This window comes from Antechinus flavipes, chromosome 1 (genome assembly GCF_016432865.1).
Source record: "Antechinus flavipes isolate AdamAnt ecotype Samford, QLD, Australia chromosome 1, AdamAnt_v2, whole genome shotgun sequence".
NCBI classification, from domain to species: domain Eukaryota; kingdom Metazoa; phylum Chordata; class Mammalia; order Dasyuromorphia; family Dasyuridae; genus Antechinus; species Antechinus flavipes.
The window spans coordinates 96,983,950-97,005,093 of record NC_067398.1 but is presented as its reverse complement, the minus strand read 5'-3'; the positions used below and the strand labels follow the sequence as shown (position 1 = coordinate 97,005,093).

The 21,144-nt window shown below is 34.4% G+C and overlaps 1 protein-coding gene across 1 annotated transcript in view; it reads right to left on the bottom strand.

The window, feature by feature from the left end:
- The window catches only part of BNC2 (basonuclin 2), a 512,346-nt gene that overhangs the window by 145,183 nt on the left and 346,019 nt on the right, over positions 1-21,144 (bottom strand). Inside the window, exon 3 of the mRNA XM_051987091.1 lies at positions 19,612-19,714. Coding sequence (XP_051843051.1) covers positions 19,612-19,714 — 103 coding nt within the window. The remainder of the gene's footprint in view (positions 1-19,611; positions 19,715-21,144) is intronic.

The following is a 21,144-nucleotide window of genomic DNA, read 5'->3' as shown; positions in this document are numbered from 1 at the left end:
TCTTTTATCTAGTTAATTCTGTACCTCTTCTCTTCCTTTTAATTAAGGAAAAAAATCTTCTTTTATCTTCTCCTCTTCTACTTTTGTTTCTTAGGTGCTTCCCTCCTCCCCCTTCTCTGGCTCTGTTGCTGTCTTTCCCTGTCTCTGTAGCTGTCTTTCCATCAGCCTCTCTCTTGCTTTCGTTCTCTGAGACATTTGGGGATAAATGACTTGCCCAGGGTCACACAGCTAGGAATTGTTAAGTGTCTGAGGTCACATTTGAACTCAGGTCCTCCTGACTCCATGACTGGTGTTCTATCCACTGTAACCATCTAGCTGCTCTTGCTCTTTAGTTTTTTTTTTTTTTTAATTTCGTTTTCCACAGTTTTTTTTTTTTTTTTTTTCCCTAAAAAGGAATTTCTTCCCCTTGCTCTCTTTATTATTTTATTATGTCTCTATTCTGGACTTTTATTCTTTAATTCATGGCCCTTATACTTATTTAGTCCTTCTTTAATGTCTGCATCTGTCAAAGAATCAAAGTTTCTAAGGTAACTATTTTGGATGTCCTCTTATAAACAATATTTTATTGTGTTAGGATCTTACTCCTTTGACCCTTTTTTTCCCCTATTGTATGTTACTCTTAGAAATGCTGATTTCTGAATGTGATAGAGAGAGAGATAAATTTTCTGATGTGTCTGATTGTGTATTTCATTTTTAACTTTTGCCCTCAATATGGACTTTTTTTTTTCCTCCATTTGCCACAAATCTCTATCCTTGGTCCATGCCCTCGCACTCTTTTATATGTCAGTTGCCCTCAGGAGCTCTGATTGCCCTTCTCCTGTGACAGGATGGGTGATCCTTATAACCAAAGGGTTTTTAAAGAGTACATCCAAGGTCCCTATTTCTCTTTATAGAATCTCTCTTCTGTCTTGGGAACATTAATAAGTGGCATCCTCTATTCCTCAAAAGAACAATATTTCCCTTTTCTTTCCTCCTATTTTAGTCCCCATCTCTGCTTTCTATCCCATTCTCCTATAAACTTTCTTCTTCCTGAGAGACTAATTGCTTTCCTTATTAACCTTTGACTAACTTGAATACATCATATAATCTCGTCTTTTCTTTTTCTAAGTTCTTTTTATGTGCACACTCATTTTTCCAACATCACTTTTATCTTAGTTCTGCTTTTATTTTTTTCTTTTTGTATACCTTTAGAAATAAATTTCTTAAATATGTCACTATTGTTATTGTTTCTGTTCTTGGTTATTATATTTAACTACCTTTCTTGTATTTCTGTTATCTGGAGTATCTGAAAAGCAAAAAATCTGTTCAGATATGGTTTTCTATCTAGGAATGCTTGAACATCTCTTTTTACAAAACTTAAACAACCATCTTCTTTCATTAATGGGTAAACATAGATTTGTAGGGTAGACCATTTTCTCCATAAGTTTCCAAAACGTATTATTCTATTCCCTTCAACAGACGTTGGGAAGAATCATGTAATGTTTGAATTACTTTTTCTGAAGATTGTTCTCCTATTCTCTTAATGAATTTGCTTATTGTGTAATTTGTGTTTTGGATTTGAGGGCAGCATAGTGTTTTTGTTTATTTTACCCCTACAGATGACAAATGGATTACTTTGAATTAATACTTTGTTTCCTATGCTCTGAAGTTCTAGACCATTCTCTTGTATTATTTCTTGCGTTATGACACATAATTTGTTTGTTTGAATTGTCATATTCTTCAGGGAGATCTAAGTTTTCTTTATGCCTCCTGTATTATAGTATTCTTATAAAAAGATCAGGTTTTCTTTTAATGGTTTGGCTTTTTGATTTTCTTCATTCGGATTTTCCTTCATTTCTGAGTATGTATATTACCTATCAGTTATTATTTCTCTTTCCCCCTTTTTTTTTCCTTTAAAGAGACCTGGTAATATGAATTCAAGTTTTTTCCCAATTACTTCTGCTGTACAGGAAATAAATTCTGCTTTCATGATTTTTACTCCTCTCTAAGCCACTCAGGTACATTAAGTTATGGTTCTGTACTCTTTTAGGAATCCAGAGGGTGCTTTGCCTGATCAAGTATTGATTTATTTTCCTTTTTCTTTCAATCTTTATTTAATGATATCTGGATTATTTTAGCTGATTCAGGAGGCATTTGTTAATATCTTCCTTGCTGATTTATCAATAATTGAATTTTTCTTTCTCCTGAGATTTTTGGTAGTTTCAGGGCGTTTTTTTTCCTTCTCATAATCTCCTATTGCTCATTTTCTAACTCTTTCCCTTGTGGTTTCCCTGAAGATTGAACCTCAAAGTTGCTTCTGTCTCTTCCTATGCTGAACAAGTCCCATTTTATTGGCCTCAATCTCTGCCCCAGGTAAATCTGGGAGATAAAAAACAAACAAACAAACAAAAAAACTTGTGCTAGCTAAATCCTGTGGCTCTTTATCTCAGACTTAGTGGAGTACCTTCCTTCCCCCCTCCATACATTTTGCACAGATTCCCTCTGTCCCTCCATTCTCAAGGTGAGCTTTAGTGCAACATTTATTAATGTTACAGTGTTATCCCAGCCAGAATGAGTTAATTCCTTTTGGTTTTCCCTGGCAGTAAAAATAGTGGCTAAAGGTGGGGATGAGTTCTGTTGCAAGGTCACATCAGTTTGTGCAGTCCTGCAACAGCATAACAGCTAAGACGCGTTAGGGGCTAAGGATTAGTCTTCCTTATTGTTCATTAGATTCCTTTTTCATTAGGGTTCTTGCTAGCCTAGATGATGAAAGCAGCTGAAATCGTTTAGGGCTCTTTGGGGTTTTTTTGGCTCTGAAATCCTATTTTGGAGAGTTTGGGGAGATTGGAGAAAATAAGGTAAAATGACTTAATACTCGATTTTGTTTATCACATAACTTGGAAGTTATATACAGTTTCTTCAAGTGTGCAATGTACCTTCTATACATGATCTTATTTAAATCTTACAGCAACTGCCTACTAGAATGTACAGATATTATTATCCCCATTTTATACAAAAAGAACCTGAAACTCAGAGAAATTCAAGTCTTGCCTAGTGTTTGCAAATCTAGTACGTGTCAGAATCTAGAGTTAAACTGATAGCTTTATGGCTCCAAGTCTAGCATTCTAATCCTAGAATTGTTGTTAGAAGTGCTTCAAAATTTCAAAACAATATTTATAATTAAGATTGTTATTTATTAAATATTTGATTGTAGTAGAAATTTGTTTAATTTATTTGAAATATTTTAAAAGCCTTGGTGATCATCAGTATAGTCGAGGGATAAAATAGAAGGTATTTTTTTGAGCCTTAATTTATTTGCATTGGCATTTTCTTTTAGCACAAAATGGTTTCACATAAATGAAAAAGAAGGTTTTGAATATCGCATATGGGAGAATAACTCACCTTTAGCCATTATGGTAGCCCATAATTAGCCTAAGGGAGAATTTGAGCTCCTATTGTGAATATATTAAATTCAATATTTCAAACGTGATTCCCCCCACCAAACCCACCCCACATGTTTTATATATAATAAAATCCTCACAATAAAGTTTGAGAATCATTAAAATCTGAATGAGGAAGACATAAAAGATTAATTGTGTTATTTTTAAAAGCATGGCACATACCACCCACAGACAACTCCTGGATATTCAGTAGCTTGTAGTTTAAACAGGCCTTTAGTTTTTCAACCTACTCCCCATCTACCTTACCCCTATCCTTTTCATAATAATATTGCTCATTTACAATTTTACCAAAGGGAGGTCAAGGGAAATAAAAGAAAATTCAAAGTAAATAAGAAATCCTGATGTCTTTTCTATGAAGTCACTTGATAAGGAAGTTGCCTGAACCTTGTTGGATAAAGTAGATTAGAAGTGTTATCCATATTCTCCTACCCATTCCCTAGTTACCAAGAATAGAGGAGAAATGGCTAAAAAATATGCTTTGCTATTTCAAACACATTTTCTCAATTGAATACAAAATGAGAGACATTAAAAAAAAAGTTCTGTTCTAAAGTGAAGAATAATTTAGAAATACAAATAATAAATTTGTAACATCTAATTTTTGTTAACTGTATTTTCTTAAAATAGGTCATATCCATAAGAGAAGCTTAGCAAGGGGTATAGTCTCACTTTATAGGGACAAATATGTTTTCAATCCAATTTACCAAAGATATGAAGAGAATATATTGTGCTAGGAAAAAGTTTGGTGTCATAGGAAAAACCCAAGTCTAAGATAGCATTCTTTTTTCCCTACTGTGTATACCACAGTATTCTTGGATCCTAAGCTCCCTCTATCCTTGCTGTTCATGTATGCTTATAACACTGATGTATGTTTTCTTCCTGACTGCTGAATTTGTCCAGGGTATTTCTGAAGTATCAAACTGCTGCAGTACTGTGCAAACTCAGCGGGATTCAAAAAAACAAAAGAAACAAACAACACTTCATAAGAATTTCCTCATTAGATCAGAGTATGAGTAAAGATATGGGGAGAAGGGGAAAAGAAAAAGAGGGGAAATGCCATTTAAAATAGATAGCATGAGTTAGGAAATACATCTGAAAATGAAAAGTATGATCAATCTGATGATGAAGAGAGAGAAGTTAAATGTTAAATCTCTTTCCACTTAAGAGGCTGACTTATATGAATTGTGAAAACAAGTAGCTATAAATCAGATAGGGTTCAGGCCCCATGGAAGCATATATCTACCAGCTTTTGACATAAAGCAGAATTCAAACTTTGAAGAAAACATTCCAGTTCTACAACAATGTAAACAAAGAGAAAGGAAGATCAGTAACACTGATCAGTTTTTTTAAATTCTCATTATGGAAATAATAATGATCACTGGAGAGGAAGTCCCAATTAATTGTCAGTGAAAGAAATTATTCCACATTTTGAAAATTATGCAACTTTTCTTGAGATTTTTGCAGTATTTAAAGACCAGTAATAGAAACCATTTGCCAAATTCATTTAGTCTCTGACTGAGGCACACATATGTGATCTCCTAATTTACAGCTTGAATGTACAGATGTTCACACTTAGTAAAAGGGTTTCTTAATAGCTTTTTTTAATTAAAAGTGTGTTGATAATAGGTGTTTTAAACATATCCAAACAACACAGCTGAACTGACAAATGCCCGTCTTCATGCCTCACCATGCCTCACATTGTCGCAATATTTTACAACAGTAAAGACGATGCTTCGGTTACATGTATATAGGATAAATGTTACCAAAAAAAAAAAAAAAAACCTCCGAATGAAATCTTTCATTATTTTTCCTCTCTATGATCTGTTTCCAAGTTGAAAAATTTAGACTGCTACTAGGTTTATGTAGCCGAAAGGAGAACCACACAGACGCTGCTTGCTGTCTGCAGATTTTTTTTTCCCTTTGCAAAACTTTGAACCCCATCCAGCTTTGACACACTGCCTCTTCAGTTAATAACTATCAAGTTTCCCCTTGTCTCCTGTCTACTTTTCTTTGAGGCAATTGCGCACTCAGCACCCCGAGATAATAACACACATCCATAAGATAAAAGCAATGGCATTAATGTAATTGTCTGCCTCTCTCTCTTTAGCCTAATCTTTTTTTTCCCTTCAGTTTTGACTGCCTGTGTGACACCTGTTTTTGTCTCCTCTGATCCTACGACAGGTTTTCCGCTGACAAGGTTTTTGCCTGACAGAGATTCTGCCAGACGAGAACATAATAAAATATGAAGAACTGCTTGTCAGAGTTTCTGCCAATGCTCATATGAAATAAAGAAAGGAGGGGGGGAAATCTTGATTTTTTTTTTAAGGGGCCCTTGTGATGGTCGCTTTTGGCCTGTCAGGAAAAAGGCCTCCCCAGCCAATTTCTGCAAAACAAACAGGTGTTTTCTTTTAATGTTAGGGTTGGTAGGTTCTTTCTCTCTTGCCCATCCTCCACCCCCACACCCCCCACATTGAGAGAAAAGGAATATTTGCTTTCATAAAGTTGAAGGTAAAGGGAGAGTTAAGAATATAACTTGATCAAATGCAATAAAATGTGGGAAATGCTTAACAAATCTTATTAAAGTATCATAAATTTTAGCTACTATTATTACTATTGTTAACAGGAACTATCTAATTCAGACCTTTACTTCAAAATAAAACTGCCAAAAGGCAATGGAGTTTGGAGGAGCATCAACTAATGGTAGAAGAAACAACTAAGATTTAGCTCCTACCTATTAAAATAATAGGTGACTTACTATATATGTTTTTCTATTCAATCAAGGAAACAACATTTATTAAGTGTCTGTTATATGCCAAGCATTCTGCCAAATGCTAGGTATACAAAAAGAGGCAAAAGCCAGTCCCTCAAGGAGCTTATAATCTAATGGGGGAGACAAGCAAGCAAATATATAAAGCAAGCTATATTCAAGATAAATAGGAGATAATTAATAGAAGGTAGGTATTGAAAGTAAGAGGGATTGTAGAAGGTTATCTGTAGAAGGAAGAATTTTAGTGGTACTTAAAGGAAGACAGCATAGCAGTCAAAGCAGAGGAGGGAGGACACTTCAGGGAGAGAAAGAGAAATGCCTAGAGAGAAGAGATGGAGTGTTTATTAATTTTGCCTTTGTTGTTTACCCTCTGAAAATAAATGAAAATAATTAAAATACTGAAAGCAAACATTTGAAAAATGAAGAAAAAGGACTATCAGGAGGGTTAAGAACTAGTGAATGTGTTGACTAATTAAAATGATAGTAAAAAAAAGCACTTACAAAGCAAACTGATCATTGGAAATCAAGGAAAATTGGAGGAACTGGACATGGAGATTCAGGAAAAATGAGTAATTAGGCACACATCTATTATAGTTTTAGATATTTTCTTTTTACACCACGGTGAAAGTTCCATTTGTTTTCCAATGACACAAAAATCTATGACCACAAAAAATTCTTCCAACTAGATGGTTTTATATTTGCACAAGATGATGAATCATATTTAGGAATATAATAGGCCAATTTTGTGTCATCTCTCATACATTAATACCTAATAAGAGCAGAGAAATGCTACAAACATACACCGTAGACCTGGGGCCCACCAGGATTCTTCAACCTAACTGTAGCAGTGATATCATCAAATACATCACATGAGCCAGTTTAAAAGTATCTCATTCATATGATCTTTAATCATAGATTTTTAAACAGAGAGGGACCTCAGATATTATCAAGACCAATACCTTCATTTTTAATGAAAGCAGGAAACTGAGGCTTATAGAGGTTAATTCAATCACTTGGCCATATATGGAGTTAGTATCAAAGGAGGACTATAAACTCATAACTTTTATCTCCAAGTCCAGCACCCTGTTCCACTATACCATGCTCAATTATAGGTTTAATTTCAGAAACCACGAGGATTTTAAAAGGTACATTTTACAAGAATACACTTCTATTAAAAAAAAAAAAAACTAGCAAGAAACAAAATGCAATATATTACAATAGAAGTCTCCTAAAGTCTTGTGGGATATGATTATAAACACATGAAATAGTTGGAGTTCGTTTACTGGACTGTTTTATCTAGTGATTTCCTTGTTCAGTATGGATAATATGATGGGGAAGTCAGCAAAATGGTACCTTTAAAAACATTGATACTATGTTAGGAAGACACTCTTGGTACCCTTGATCTGCCAAATTCCTGCAGTTTTACCTGATGGGACCTTCCAGGGTAAAGACAGAGAAGTTGTTTCATTTATAACTCCTTCAATTTGTGCTCTGCTTAACCTGGTGAACTCCAGTTAATTAAGATGTTCCTATAAACAATTAAGCTTCCTGTAGGATCGTTAGCAAGATATAAAAATTTATGATGTAATAAAATGTAATAAAATGATAAAGTGGTTAGCCCATCAAAGCACTTCATGAGCAGCATTAGAGGTGTTGAAACAGGTAAATGTGGCTTTAACTTTGTCTATAACCCCACAACTCTGGGCAATGGACATTATGACTCAAGAAGTCAGTATCCCTGACCTGTTGTAGAATCCTCAAAATGTGTATTTCAGCCCAACCACTTACTATTTCTGTTCAAATAAAAAATTAAATCACCACTTTTTAAGGTACTGGCATGCATGAAATTCAGCCAACATTACTGGGTGATATCACCAATTCCATTCTAATGGAATAGAATCATCTGACTGATGCTACTGCCTAGTGAAGAGAGTTTTTCCTTAAAGATAAACAAAAAGAGATAAAGCCATCAAATGTGTGAGAGAACTGGGGAAAAAGAAAAGAGAAACTATTCAAAATGTATCTGAGTTCTCAGATTTAATATTTTAATCTTAAAAGTTTGTAAATGTAGTGCTACTTCATAACAACTACCCCTAATCAATTAACTGTTATTCATTTCAAAATCATGCTAGAAAGATATTATAACTTCTTCTTACCAATCTCAGGGAATCTTAAGAGTTGGAAGAGATTTCAGAAGTCATCTCATTCAAATCTGAAAAGTAATCTCCTCTATTACATCCCTGATCATCAAGCATTAAATTTTCACTTGAACACCTTGCTATGCTCTATGCAGGCCATTCAACATTATAACTGGAATCATTGGGATATTTTCTCTCTTGAAAATTCTATCCATTTCTCCAAGTAATTCCTGTCCCTAAACAAGAATTCCCTCAACACACTCCCCCCCAATTGGTCATTAAAACTTGGTTTAAATATTTTCACTTCTCTTGCATTCTATTGTACATTTGAACAGTTTTAACTGCAAAGAAGATAAAGTGTGTCCTTTCTCAAACTTTTATCGATTATGTGAATTTATTCATCATAGAGGCAAGTAAAACAAGCACACCTCCCTAACATATGATAGCCTTTCAAATACTTGAATATAGCTATCATTTTCTCCCCCATCTCAACTTCTCTTCTTCCAAGCTAAAAACCTAGTTTATTTGTCCTAATCTTCACCGCCCCCCCCAAGATATCCTGATCATAATCCTCTGAATACAATTCAGTTTGTCAATATCCTTCATAAAATGTGGTCTCTAAACTTGAACTCAATATCCCAGAGCATCTGAGCACAATTGAGTGGCAAGACTATCACCTCCTTTTCCCCTTCCGAGTCATACTGTTAGTCATCTACTAAAATCTCTAGATCTTTGTTCAAACAAATTGTCCCACAGCCATGTCTCTCCAAGTGCATGACCAGGCCTAGGGGGAAAATGGAATCTGTAGTACAGATTCCTAGTCGTTTTAATGATGCAGAGTAAATGGCTGTTTCCTTGGAAGCAGCTCAAATATGTAAAACAGAGCAAGGAGATGGGAGGAAACACAAGAACTCAACTAGATGTCCTAGAAAGAACATGAAACAACAAGCAAATGTGGAAGTTATACACACACACACACACACACACACACACACACACACACACACACACACACCAAGAAATGTAGGGAGTTAATGCATTTGATTCATTCATCAACTACAAAAAAGTAATATTTGTGGAGTTGTCTTTTTAAAAAACTATCAGCTGTGGTCAGGGGAGTTAAAAAGAATTAGCTAAAAAAGGGCATCATGCCCCTAGGTCAAGCAGAGAGGGGCTCCTCCCCTGTCAGGCCAGAAAACAACTCTTTTGTTGCTTTTTAACATAAAAGTAAGTCAAAAGAAAAGAAAACCGACTTTGGCTGCAAAAGTACACTAACCCAGATGTTTCATTGGAGCTGCTTCAGCAGCTAAAAATTAATTTATCTGGCTAGATGAAGGCTGTATTTTTTTCCCCTTCAAATTGATCTCTGAAACTACAGAGTAGTTGGAGTGAGAGTAGAGAAGGTCTACAGAGTAGGAAAATTCTTTTACAGAAAGCATTATTCCCTAATCCTCTTAAAACACTGGGTCTCACCCCAGCCTACTCAAATCTTCACACGTAAGGAAAAAAAGTTTCTTATGGTCCCAGAAAAAAAAAATAGTTATTTCTAGTCAGAAATTAATAGTTGTAAATTGTGAACAAAATATTTTTCCTCTCTGAGGCTTAGTTAGCTCATTAGTAACAAAAGGATAATAATATTTGTATTAAAAGATTCACAACAAGGTTGCTGTGTCAAGAAAGAACTCTGTAAGTCTTAAAGTACTATATAAGTGGGAGGTATAACTGTTATAATAACTGTGACCATTATATTGCTAGATTAACTAGATTAATTTTGCAATAACTAAACTCTGGATTTATTTGACTTAGTCTCTGGGGGGGAGGGGAAGAAGAGGAGAGAAATGCATGTGGGGAAAGCCTTAAATTGGAAATGGGAATGTAATGTAATGTAATTCTGAAAGTCTTAAGTGATGTTTAGAGATTTTTTCTTCTCCAATAGAAACAAGCTCATCAGTGAAGGACTTAGGAAGTTTAGGAAGAGTAACAGACTGATAGCATTATCTTTCTTTTTTTCCTTTCTTCCTGTTCCAGCATTCTTATTCTCTCTTGTCCCTCTCATGTCAACTTTACAAATTATCATATAATAAATGTGGCTCAACCACTTGGAATAACATGAAGTCACCTCCAGATGGTGGGAGACCACGTAGGCAGGATTGGCAGGTAGGAAAGGAAATCATTGCGTTGTTTCTATTGATTGTTGATTTTATGTTTAGTAAATAAAGGGAATATTATGCAGACAGTAGTGGGAAAAGAGGGCAACATTTTTACAAGCAAAGCAAACCTATTGTGTAAAAATTATTTTGAGGAATTCATAAGCAATCCTTTGGAAGGATTTAAGAATCAAGAAAAAGCTTTCCATACTTATATCTACCAAAAAAATTCCAGATTTTATTCTGAACTAGTAAAAATTTCTATCAAGGTACATCGATTCAGATATATTAACAAAAAAAGTTAATGAAACACCCAAAGCCTCAAATTTCAGAAATGGAATTGGCACAATTGAGAAATTTCACCATATACTACTTAGAACTAAAGATGCAACTCTAATCCAACTATATACAATTTGAGTTTAACTAAGTTCTTTTCTTGAACATGATGATAAAGATTGCTGGACAGGACGCTCCAGTACTTAAACAGTGAAGTTCAAAAGAACCCAGAAGGAAGAGCTAAAAAATCTAAAATCCAAGTAACATTTGATTCTAAGGATAATCCAAAGTATATGAGTTATACAATGCTAAAATCAGACATGAAATTGTTTCTTACATAGTTGTCCATTACTTAGGGTAGAATAGACATAGACATTGAATTCATTACCTTGCTGAAGGTAACTTACAACTGAATTGTCTGGAAAATATGTCTAAAGTGACTTGCAATGCTAAAACCACAGTCCTATGTTAAGATTCCACTTTTATTTATAGTTTAGATAAAACAGAAGGAAGAGTGGTAGGGGAAATGACTTGTCTTAAATAATTTGGATAAATGTATCACTTCTCTACTTTAATTTTCTAGTATAAGGCTGACCTCACACCCATGAGCTACAAAGAAAGAGAAAACATCTGTAGAAAATGAATAGGGAAAGTCCTTAAATGTTTCAGAAAAGGTTTTTCCAGAAGTAACAGAAATATTAATCCAAGTCACTTGTAGATGAATTGTAAAATATTACAATTACATGATTTGGTGGGGAAAGGGGGTTGTTGCTTTTTGGCTTAATTTAGAATTAGTTTTATTTTTTTTTTAAAGAAATATTCTGGCACTAAGGTTACAGTAGATTTTATGTGATCATAGATAAAAAACTAGACAGTATCCTAAAGATCATTCAATCCAACTGTTTCATTTTTACACATGGAGAAACTGAGGACCAGGAAAGTTAAATGACTTGGAAAATAGTACAGCTGGAATTTCAAACAAGGTCCACTGATTCAAAATCCCAGAATTCTATCCAATATCCTTTCTAATCTAGCCTCTGACATTCATCACTCAACTGAAACAGCTCCCTTCAAAGTTAAATAACCTAATTATCAAAATTGATCATCTTTTCTCAATCCCCATCTTTTTTGTGACTTCTCTACAGCATGACACTGCTGATCGATCCATCCTCCTAGATACTATATTCTTTCCTCTAACTTTTTATAAACACTGTTCTTTCTTGTTTCTCTTCCTACCTGACTGCTTCTTCTCAGTCACCTTTGTTGAATCATTATCCATACCATGCCTCCTCAGTATGGGAGGTACCTCTAAAGCTCTGACTTGGATCCTTTATTCTCTTACTACATAAGCACATGGGTTACCATGGTTTTACTTATCATCTTTCTTCAGATATTTCTCAGATCTAGATATTCAAGACATTCAAGCCTAGTTTTTCTCCTAAATTGTAAATACCTCCTGGAAATTTAAAAATGGATGTTCTAAATGCATCTCTAATTGGAATTCATTGACATTTCTCTATATTCCTTTCCTGTGAAGGTTGCCACTATTCTTCCAGACAACCCCAGTTTTGAAATTTCTGCCACCCTGAATTCTTATCCCAATATCCAAACAATTGACAAATCATTTATCTCCACAAATACTTTATTTCTTCCCTTTTTTCTATTCATACAGCTGCCTTACTAGTTCATTATTAAAACACCTCTTGCCTGGACTATTACAATATTCTTTCAATTGATCTACCTGCCTCAAGCTTCTCATCAATCCATATTTTTAAGAGCCAAAGAAATTTTTACTAAAGCACAAATCTATGCCCTGCTTAATAAACTCCATTGGTTTTCTATTACCACTGGGGTCAAACACAAACTTTACAACTGAGCCCCAACCTATCATTGCAGCCTTATAGATGCTACTCCCTTTTCACCTCCTCTGTGATACAACTAATATGATATTTTCAACCATTCCTCATCCAATGCAATTTATCTGTCATTTCAGTGTCCATCTAGCTATTCCTTATGTCTTGAATGCTTCTTTCAAGTCTCAGGTAACATTCCAACTTCAGCAAGAAGCTTTTCCTGGACCCCCTTAATACTAGTGACATCTCTGTGAAAACAACTCCAATTTATTTCATCTCTATTTCTATCTATTCCAAGTATCTATCTATCTATCTATATATATATATATATATAAGCTATAGATATGTACATAATCTATACAATGTCTATATGTATAATCCACAGCTGTACCCTATACATGTGTGCTTTAAGGCTAAGTATAAATGGAGTAGCAAAGAATCTCCTACTTATTCCCGTTCTGCCCCCCCCCCCCGCCCCCAAAAAATAAACAAACAAACAAACAAACAACTAACTGAGTAAATAAATAAATAAATCTGGGAGGGGAAGGCCCTCAGGATTTCTGCCAAAGCTGAAATAATTGCTACTTAAATTCAATCTGAGTCAATCAGAGACAATAACCTATTGGTGGTCAATCAATGAGAATCAAAATGGTTTTGGTTTGAAGCATGGACCTTGAGAAAGAAATCTAGCCAGTAAACTACAAGATATCTTGTAAAGTCAGGGATCCAAAAGAAGAAAGGGGAAAAAAAGCTTGTAAGAGCCTCTGTAAGTAAGGGTATGATATCTTAAATGGACAGAGAGAAGGAAGGAAAAAGGGAAATAAGGCAGGAAGGGAGGAAGGCAGGCAGGGAGGCAGGAAGTTAGTAAGTTTTCCAACTGACTAGTTCCAGTTTGTGGGCCATCTCTACTCACAGAGATTGTTGTTTGTCCTTCATTCTAGAATAGGATCGTGACATTAAGGAGGTGATGTCATGACATGTATGTGAACTGGATTTAGCGTGGGAAGGCTGTGCAAGGTCACCTGCTTCATTTCTCCTCCAGCCATCTGTGTCCAATAGTAGCCAGATATAGATCAAGACAACTGGAGATGAATCTGGATGCAGTGGGAGACCTTTTAAAGATAGGATCTTCAAAAGGTCTCACTTTGAGGTCACACCCATTCAGTGATTAAGGCTGGATAACAACTGAAGCCTTAGTCACTTTACCTTAGTGATTTGTAAAGCTCCTATTATTGCCAACTTTTTGGTAATAAGCCTCTGCACTTACCTAGCTTAGTATTCAAATGAAGACACTCTATCTAAAACTGGATCCTTCCTCAGAGCTTTTGCAAATGGGTAGGCTCTCCCAGACTATACTTAAGAACTAAGACCACAGTGAAACATTAGAAATGAAGTTTCATGGAGCTCTTTTTTTATTAAGCAACACATTAGGCTCAAATAACCAGCAATGATAGTTTAAGGATGATAAAAGTACTCATTGTTATGTCATTAAGGCATGTAATTGGTCAAAATTATTAGTGTTGTTTTAGTATTGTCAAAAGTTTTCTAAAAGAACCATTTTCTGATTTCTCCATTAATTAATCAAATATTTCTTGTAAGTGAAAATTTATGTGTTCAAACATTGAGTCTTCTTTAAATCTTGCTACATGGATCCTGAAGTATTTCCTAAAGGAACTGAAAAGTTATATTTTGTTTTGTTTCAAGAAGCGAAATGCCATATTAAAAACTTAGTCCTTGATTTTGAAAATAAAAGTTCATATAGACAGAGAATCTATGTGCCATAATAAAACTAATCACACTGTAGTTAGAGTCTCACAAATGATTATATAATGGAAATTCCTAGTTTTTTCTTTTTGAAAGGCAGTTGGGATTAAATAACTTGCCCTGCATCTCACAGCTAGGAAGTGTTAAATGTCAGAGGCTGGATTTGAACTCAGGTCCTCCTGACTCCAAATCCAGTGCTCTTATCCATTGCACCATCTAACTACCCCCTTCTGGTTCTCTTTATGAATAATCTCATAATAATATCTAAGGCTGCATTTACTTTGGGCATAATTAGTACTTGAATTGAAATCCACAATGAAACATTAAGTACTGTAGGTCTGAACATTACATGGCATAGTAGTAGAAAGACTGCTGGATCTGAAACAAGCTGAGTTTCAATTCTTTACTTATACCTCCTAGTTTTGAAACTTAAATAGAAATCACTTAACCTTTTTTTGCTCACAATTTCTACAAAAGGAAACACTATCATCTCAACATAGTGTTACTAGTGAGATTGAAAATCATGAGATCAAGAAATTTGGGTTCAATTCCTGACTCTCACAATTTCTGGCTATGCACTAGGCAAGTTCACTTTCCTTATCTGTAGAACAGAGATAATAACATTTCATTACTTAATTCATAAGATTGTTGTAAAAAAAAAAAAAAAAAGCACTTTGTAAATTTCAAAGCATTAATCGAAAGTGAACCTTTATTACTGAAAAAGAATCAGAATTGTAGGTGAGCCAATGGAAATATGCAAAGCAGGGCAAAGGAAAGATATTGTAGTATATAATTCCTAAGCCTAGAAAATTATAGAAAATACATAATTAAGGATTTCCATATCTAAAAAAGGAAGTGGAACAGTAAGAGTGAAAACAAAGAGGAAATTCCAAGTGCTGCTTTGAAGCCTAAAAAATGTTAAAAATTAAAAAATTCCAGAGGAAAGCTTCTAATCCTTTATAGAGTATTTTTACACACACACACACACACACACACACACACACACACACACACACAAGAACAAGAATTATACAGGATGAGATGTGGAAAGCTTGTGATCCATACCAATGAGATCATGGCTATATCTAAAGGTCACTAAGTTGGAAAAGGCAAGAAGAAAGGGAGGTCATGAAAATTCCACTTAACCTACAGTTTGTATAACTTAACCTATTATTAAGTGGCTCAGGTAACACTTTTCAAAACATATTTTTCTATAAAAACTACATATAAATAAAATACTTTAAAAACTCACAGCTCATCATTTAAATAATTCTGAGTGAATGCTTTTTTTTTTAAGCAAAAGAAATTTTTGGTAATGCAGGCACAGTTTTCCTGTTCTAAGTAATAGAATTTTATTTCAATGGAGAGTGAAAGGAAGCAAAGCTGAGTAGTACTATTAGGCATTTCAATGTATATGAATGGTAGGTTTCAACACCCTTCTATAAAAGGGTACAATGCTAAAGATTACATATTGTAAAAACAGTGGTGGCTATGAGAGGAAGGACAGTAGAATAGTAAAGAGGTCCCTGATTCTTGAGTCAGAAGACCTAGGCAATCATTGTTCTGCCATTTACTACCTATTTGTGCTTGGACAAATTGCTCAGTCTTTCTGGACATAGAGTTTCTTCATCTGTGAAATGAGGGGGTTGAATTATATAATCTCCTCTGGTACTAAAGGAGGATGTTGTATGTCACCCATGAATGAAGCCTTGGCAGAACAAGGGAACAAGATCAACAGAGCCTATTTAGCTATGAAACAAAAAGAACCATTTGATAACTCTGTTCTCATATTGATATCTTCCTTTTGGCACTTCAAATAGAAAAGATGTGAAATTGTGGAATCCTTTCTTTTTCAAGAGGTACAGATCATTTTAGATTAAGGAAGCAAATATAAGAAAAATAATGGGAAAAAAAGGAAAAAACTTATAGCATGGTGCCCCCCCACCTTTTTTCCCCTAAAATTCCTGGAAATGGAAACCTCTTAGTATATATTAACTCTGTACCAACTAGTCAAGAAAAATATCATAATACTGCATTTCCAGGCTATTTTTTGACCTATACTCTTCATTATGGTTTGAATTGTCAAGATTGGACAAGCTTTGCATTCACACAAAAAAGTTTTAATTCAAGTTGTATACCATAAAACACTCTGATTCATATTAAAGTTTAAGAATTGAAATTCATTAATGAAAAAAGTAGGAAATCCCTAATTAATTCAATGAGAATTACTCATTAATATTCAAGAACAGGTTTTCAAACTGCTTAAAGGAAGTAATTTCTAAACAGCAACCACATTCACTGAGTCATTTCAAACCCCAGGTGCTATAATACACAATGAATTAATCAGTTACCTTTTTAATGTCTTTTTCAAAATTTTTAGAAAGCAGATAAGATCAAAAAATTAAACAGGTTTGTCACCGTCCTAAAGAATTAGTTTATTTAAAAAAAAAAAAAAAACTAGCTTATAAGCTCATGCACCCAGTGTGCACGTGAAAAATACATATAAATCTCAATATATATAATATATACATTCTAAACATGTCTATATGGCTTGTTTCATTAAGCCATAAAATTTAACTCTCAAACACAGAAATCAGGGATGTTTTTTCGAAAGAAAGATGAATCTAGTCAAAAGGTTCAAACAAATATTCAGAAGATTTTACACAGGATGTGGTTTGAAATACCAACTTTTTAAAAGGAATACTTGAATTTGGGATTTGGATTTTTTTTAGTTTTTTGGCAACAAGAATTTAGAAAAATATTTTACTAGCACTAGAGCAGGTGGGGTGCATTCAGGGCTTCTCTAAAACACTTCTATGAAATGGGCTCCGGTGATCTTGTTTCTATCCCATCCACTTTGAGATAAAACCTTCTACTAGAAAATCCAAATCATGTTGTTTTTCTTTTCTTTCCTTCTTTCTTTCTTTTTTCTTCAGAACTTGTGTGTGTAAAACAGCCAAAGAAGACTGCTGTGTTTCACCTCAGAGCAGAAATAATTGGAGACATGATTTCAGGGTTTCTGTGTAGGGGGAGGGGATGAAGCAATTAGTTTGAATGCTGGGGGCAAGAAAAGTGGGCACTCTCAACCCCACCGCCAGCTCAAAGACTAGGAGCCAACTGCTCACTGTCATATATGTGGTAATGAAGGTAAGGGAGAGTTTGGTATCTGCATAGCTGAACGTGCATTTTGAATTGCATAGAGATATATGTATGTATGTATGTATATAGACCTGTGTGTCTGTATATGAGAGAGAGAAAGAGAGAGGTAGGAGAGAGGAAAAAATGGGAGAAGAAGAAGGAAGGGGGATAAAGAAACATAGAGAAAGAGAAAGATTGATTAAATCTTTTTTCACTTTTGCTGATCAAATCTGAGAAAACACATATTAAATATAGTGTGCAAACACAATAACTATGCATGCTGTGCTAAATATAAGGTTTGTTATAACAAAAAAAAAATGTAAGGTAAAGTTTGCAAGTGTTATATGCCTCATGCATAATCTTGCAAATAGTCACTCTCTGAGTAATAATTTATGCCATGGGAGATTTTTTTCTTGTTAATTTATTTATACCTTTTCTAGTGCAACTTCCATAGATGAAACTGGAATAGAAAATAATAACAAAACTGTGGAATAGTAAGGTGTTTTTTTTGTCTTTTACAGTGGAGAGAGGAATGCTGTAGGCTACTGAATGAAAAAAACTTGATGGGGAGATTGAGAAAACGATTTGGTTTCAATACTGAAAGTACTATAGTTGATCACTTCCAACTATTAAATGTGGCCATTTGCCACAAAATATTCGGTTTTTATGAAATAAGACATTTTTGGTCAATTGTCACAGCTTGATGCTTAAGCAAAACTAGTAAACTAGATTGAGAAGAGAGAGTAGTAGGGAAATTAATAGATACATTAATTCATTCAAACTAAGAGGGGAATCACTAAGTTAAAATAATACTTAAAATAAACTAATGACAACATCATGAACTGCAAGGATAATGAGCCCAGTGTTATTTCAAGTTATTGCATTGCTATTATGTGGACAGAAACATGTTCCATTGCTGTCTGTAAAAAGGAAGTGTGTCTATCTCTGTCAAATATTCTATTTCCAGCTCTGGCAGTATTATGTGCATATCTCCCCTCCAACTTATAATTCTTTCCTCTATCACTTTGTATTAACATGAATGAAGTTTCTCTCATCCATATATACAACAACAAGAAATTAGGAAGCAACAATAGATAGCATTTTGAGGTTCTGTGTTGAGACTAGAAATCTTGCTAGAATAACAGGAAATTTATTAAAAATTCAACCCTACTGGATACTTGGCACCACAAGGGAATGAAGAATATGCCCACTTAGGGCCAATATTCTGGAATGTCTGGACTAATCTTGGGCATAGATTTCTTCTGTGAACCCTATTTATCAGAATCACTCCTCTTCTGTTCCTTGACCATTTAATCTAGGTGAAGAAAACACAATCCTTGAATAATGCTTTTACTTTTCCTATAATGATATTTAACAGACTTCCACTGAACATAATACAATCAAGCTACGTGTAATGGAATTGTTTTGTTTACCTGGCTAACTTGTATTCCAGCCTTTTCTTTGTATACTCTTTACTCCATATCACAACAAATTAAGGTTCATTTTTATACATGATTTTCATAGATACAAGCCAAAAAGATCCCCTCTTACCCATCTTTAGACCATGCTCCTTCCTCCCCTATCCCCCAATTTAACATCTAGTAGGGCGAATTCAGCTACTTGAGTCTATTATAAGGGTGAGCAGCCTCAGAAGTCTTTTTGCTCAGGCAGAATATCTGCCAATTCCACTCTAACATCCAGGCTTTGAAAGGCTGACTGTGGTATGTTTGAGTTTCCATCAGGCTGCTGCTATGTGCAACATGAACTCTGCAGATCAACCATACTATAAACATCTGGCCCTTGTGCTGAGAGCTGCTAGCATAGCGTTACTTCTTGGAGACTAGAGTATGCTCTGTGAGCCTCACACAGAAATGGCATCGAACTGAGTGCTTCCACCAACACTTGGAGTCATAGCCATTCAGACTGGACTTTGCTATCTCAACTCTCTCTCTCTCTCTCTCTCTCTCTCTCTCTCTCTCTCTCTCTCTCTCTCTCTCTCTCACACACACACACACACACACACACACACACACACACACACACAGAGAGAAACATAATCAAAACAGGAAGTAAAGCCCAAAATTCCCTCACCATGTGCCACCCATCCATGTTTACACTGATCACAGGTCCTCAGGTTAATCTTCCCAGGCTGGAAACATTCACACGTGCAATTTACCAGTGTGCAGCGGATGGCCTAAAAAAGGGAGAACAAAAACAACATTTAATTATCTGTCTCAATGTCTGCTTTTTCCCATTTAAAAGAGGGGGAGGGGCAGAAAATCCAACCCCTTTGGAATAGAAACACTCCTCACATTTTAAAGTAAACTTCTACCAATACAAAGACATATGTTTTAAATGAAAGTGTGGAGGCGTGCAAGAAGCTGAGTTGTTGTTGTTTTAAGAATAAAGGTTTATAAAATATAAGCAGATTTCAAATAGATGTACCAACATCTCTGAGCAAGTTAAATGAAAAAGCTTATTTCATCAACTTAATATATCTTATTACTATGCATGCTTAAAAGAATACAAACCAAAAGTTTTTTTCTATTCATAGGGGAAGAATAAAGTATCAGATTTGTTGTAGGACAGATTCCCATTTTGATATACCAAGAACCCAAGAAAAAAAACTACTGCTCCATGAATCTTCAAATTTAAGTTAATCTGCTTAGTTTTAAGGCAAGATTAACCTTTAAAGCAAATAACATACATAAAAATACTAGAGTATGACTCTTCTTTCCCTGAAGTTTATTCAAATCCTTTACTCATTTCATAGATATATAATGACACAAGACAAAGATCTGAGTGGTTCATGAGAGGTTTTAACAAACTTTGCATCTATTATATCCTGATTATTTGTAGTTCTTGATGTAAAAATCATTTCATTCTTATTTAGGAAATTGTGAAACTTTCCCTTTTTAGGGTTATGACGTTGATGACAATAATAATAAAACATAAGTTGTTAAAATCTGGCTTTGTATTTAAATCTAAACACATAGTTCAAAAGTAGTCTTAAACATGAACATTCTAAATATGTAAGAATATAAGTGTTTTAAAACAAAGATTCTTTCAAATATAATTATTTTAAAAATCATTTAAAATGTAACTTTAAAAAGATTATTTCACTAGTTTATATAATAAAGTAAGTACATTAAGTCAGCACAAGTGGAGTGTAACATGTTTATGGATTGAAATTTATATTTCTAAACTATGCTAAAGATGAACTATGTTCTTCCAACTACTCTTTATAAATTTATGGGGTAAATTTATATGAAGATTTCTAAGAAAGAAAAGATTTATTCTGATCATTCACAGATCAAAAATCTGCTGTAAATACATGAATTACAAGGAAAACATCTCTCTCTCTACAACTTTTGAAGAAGTCTATGGTTACCAATATGTATGTCACTTGTGTATAATATTATATGCATAAATGCATGTAAACATGCATGCAAATGACTATACATATATACACACATACACACACATATAAATAGATGTAGCTATATAGGAAGAGATATGGGTGTGTGTGTGTGTGTGTGTGTGTGTGTGTGTATATACATACACACATATGTATTTATATACATGCATACATATATATACACATATATGTTTTATACTCCTCAA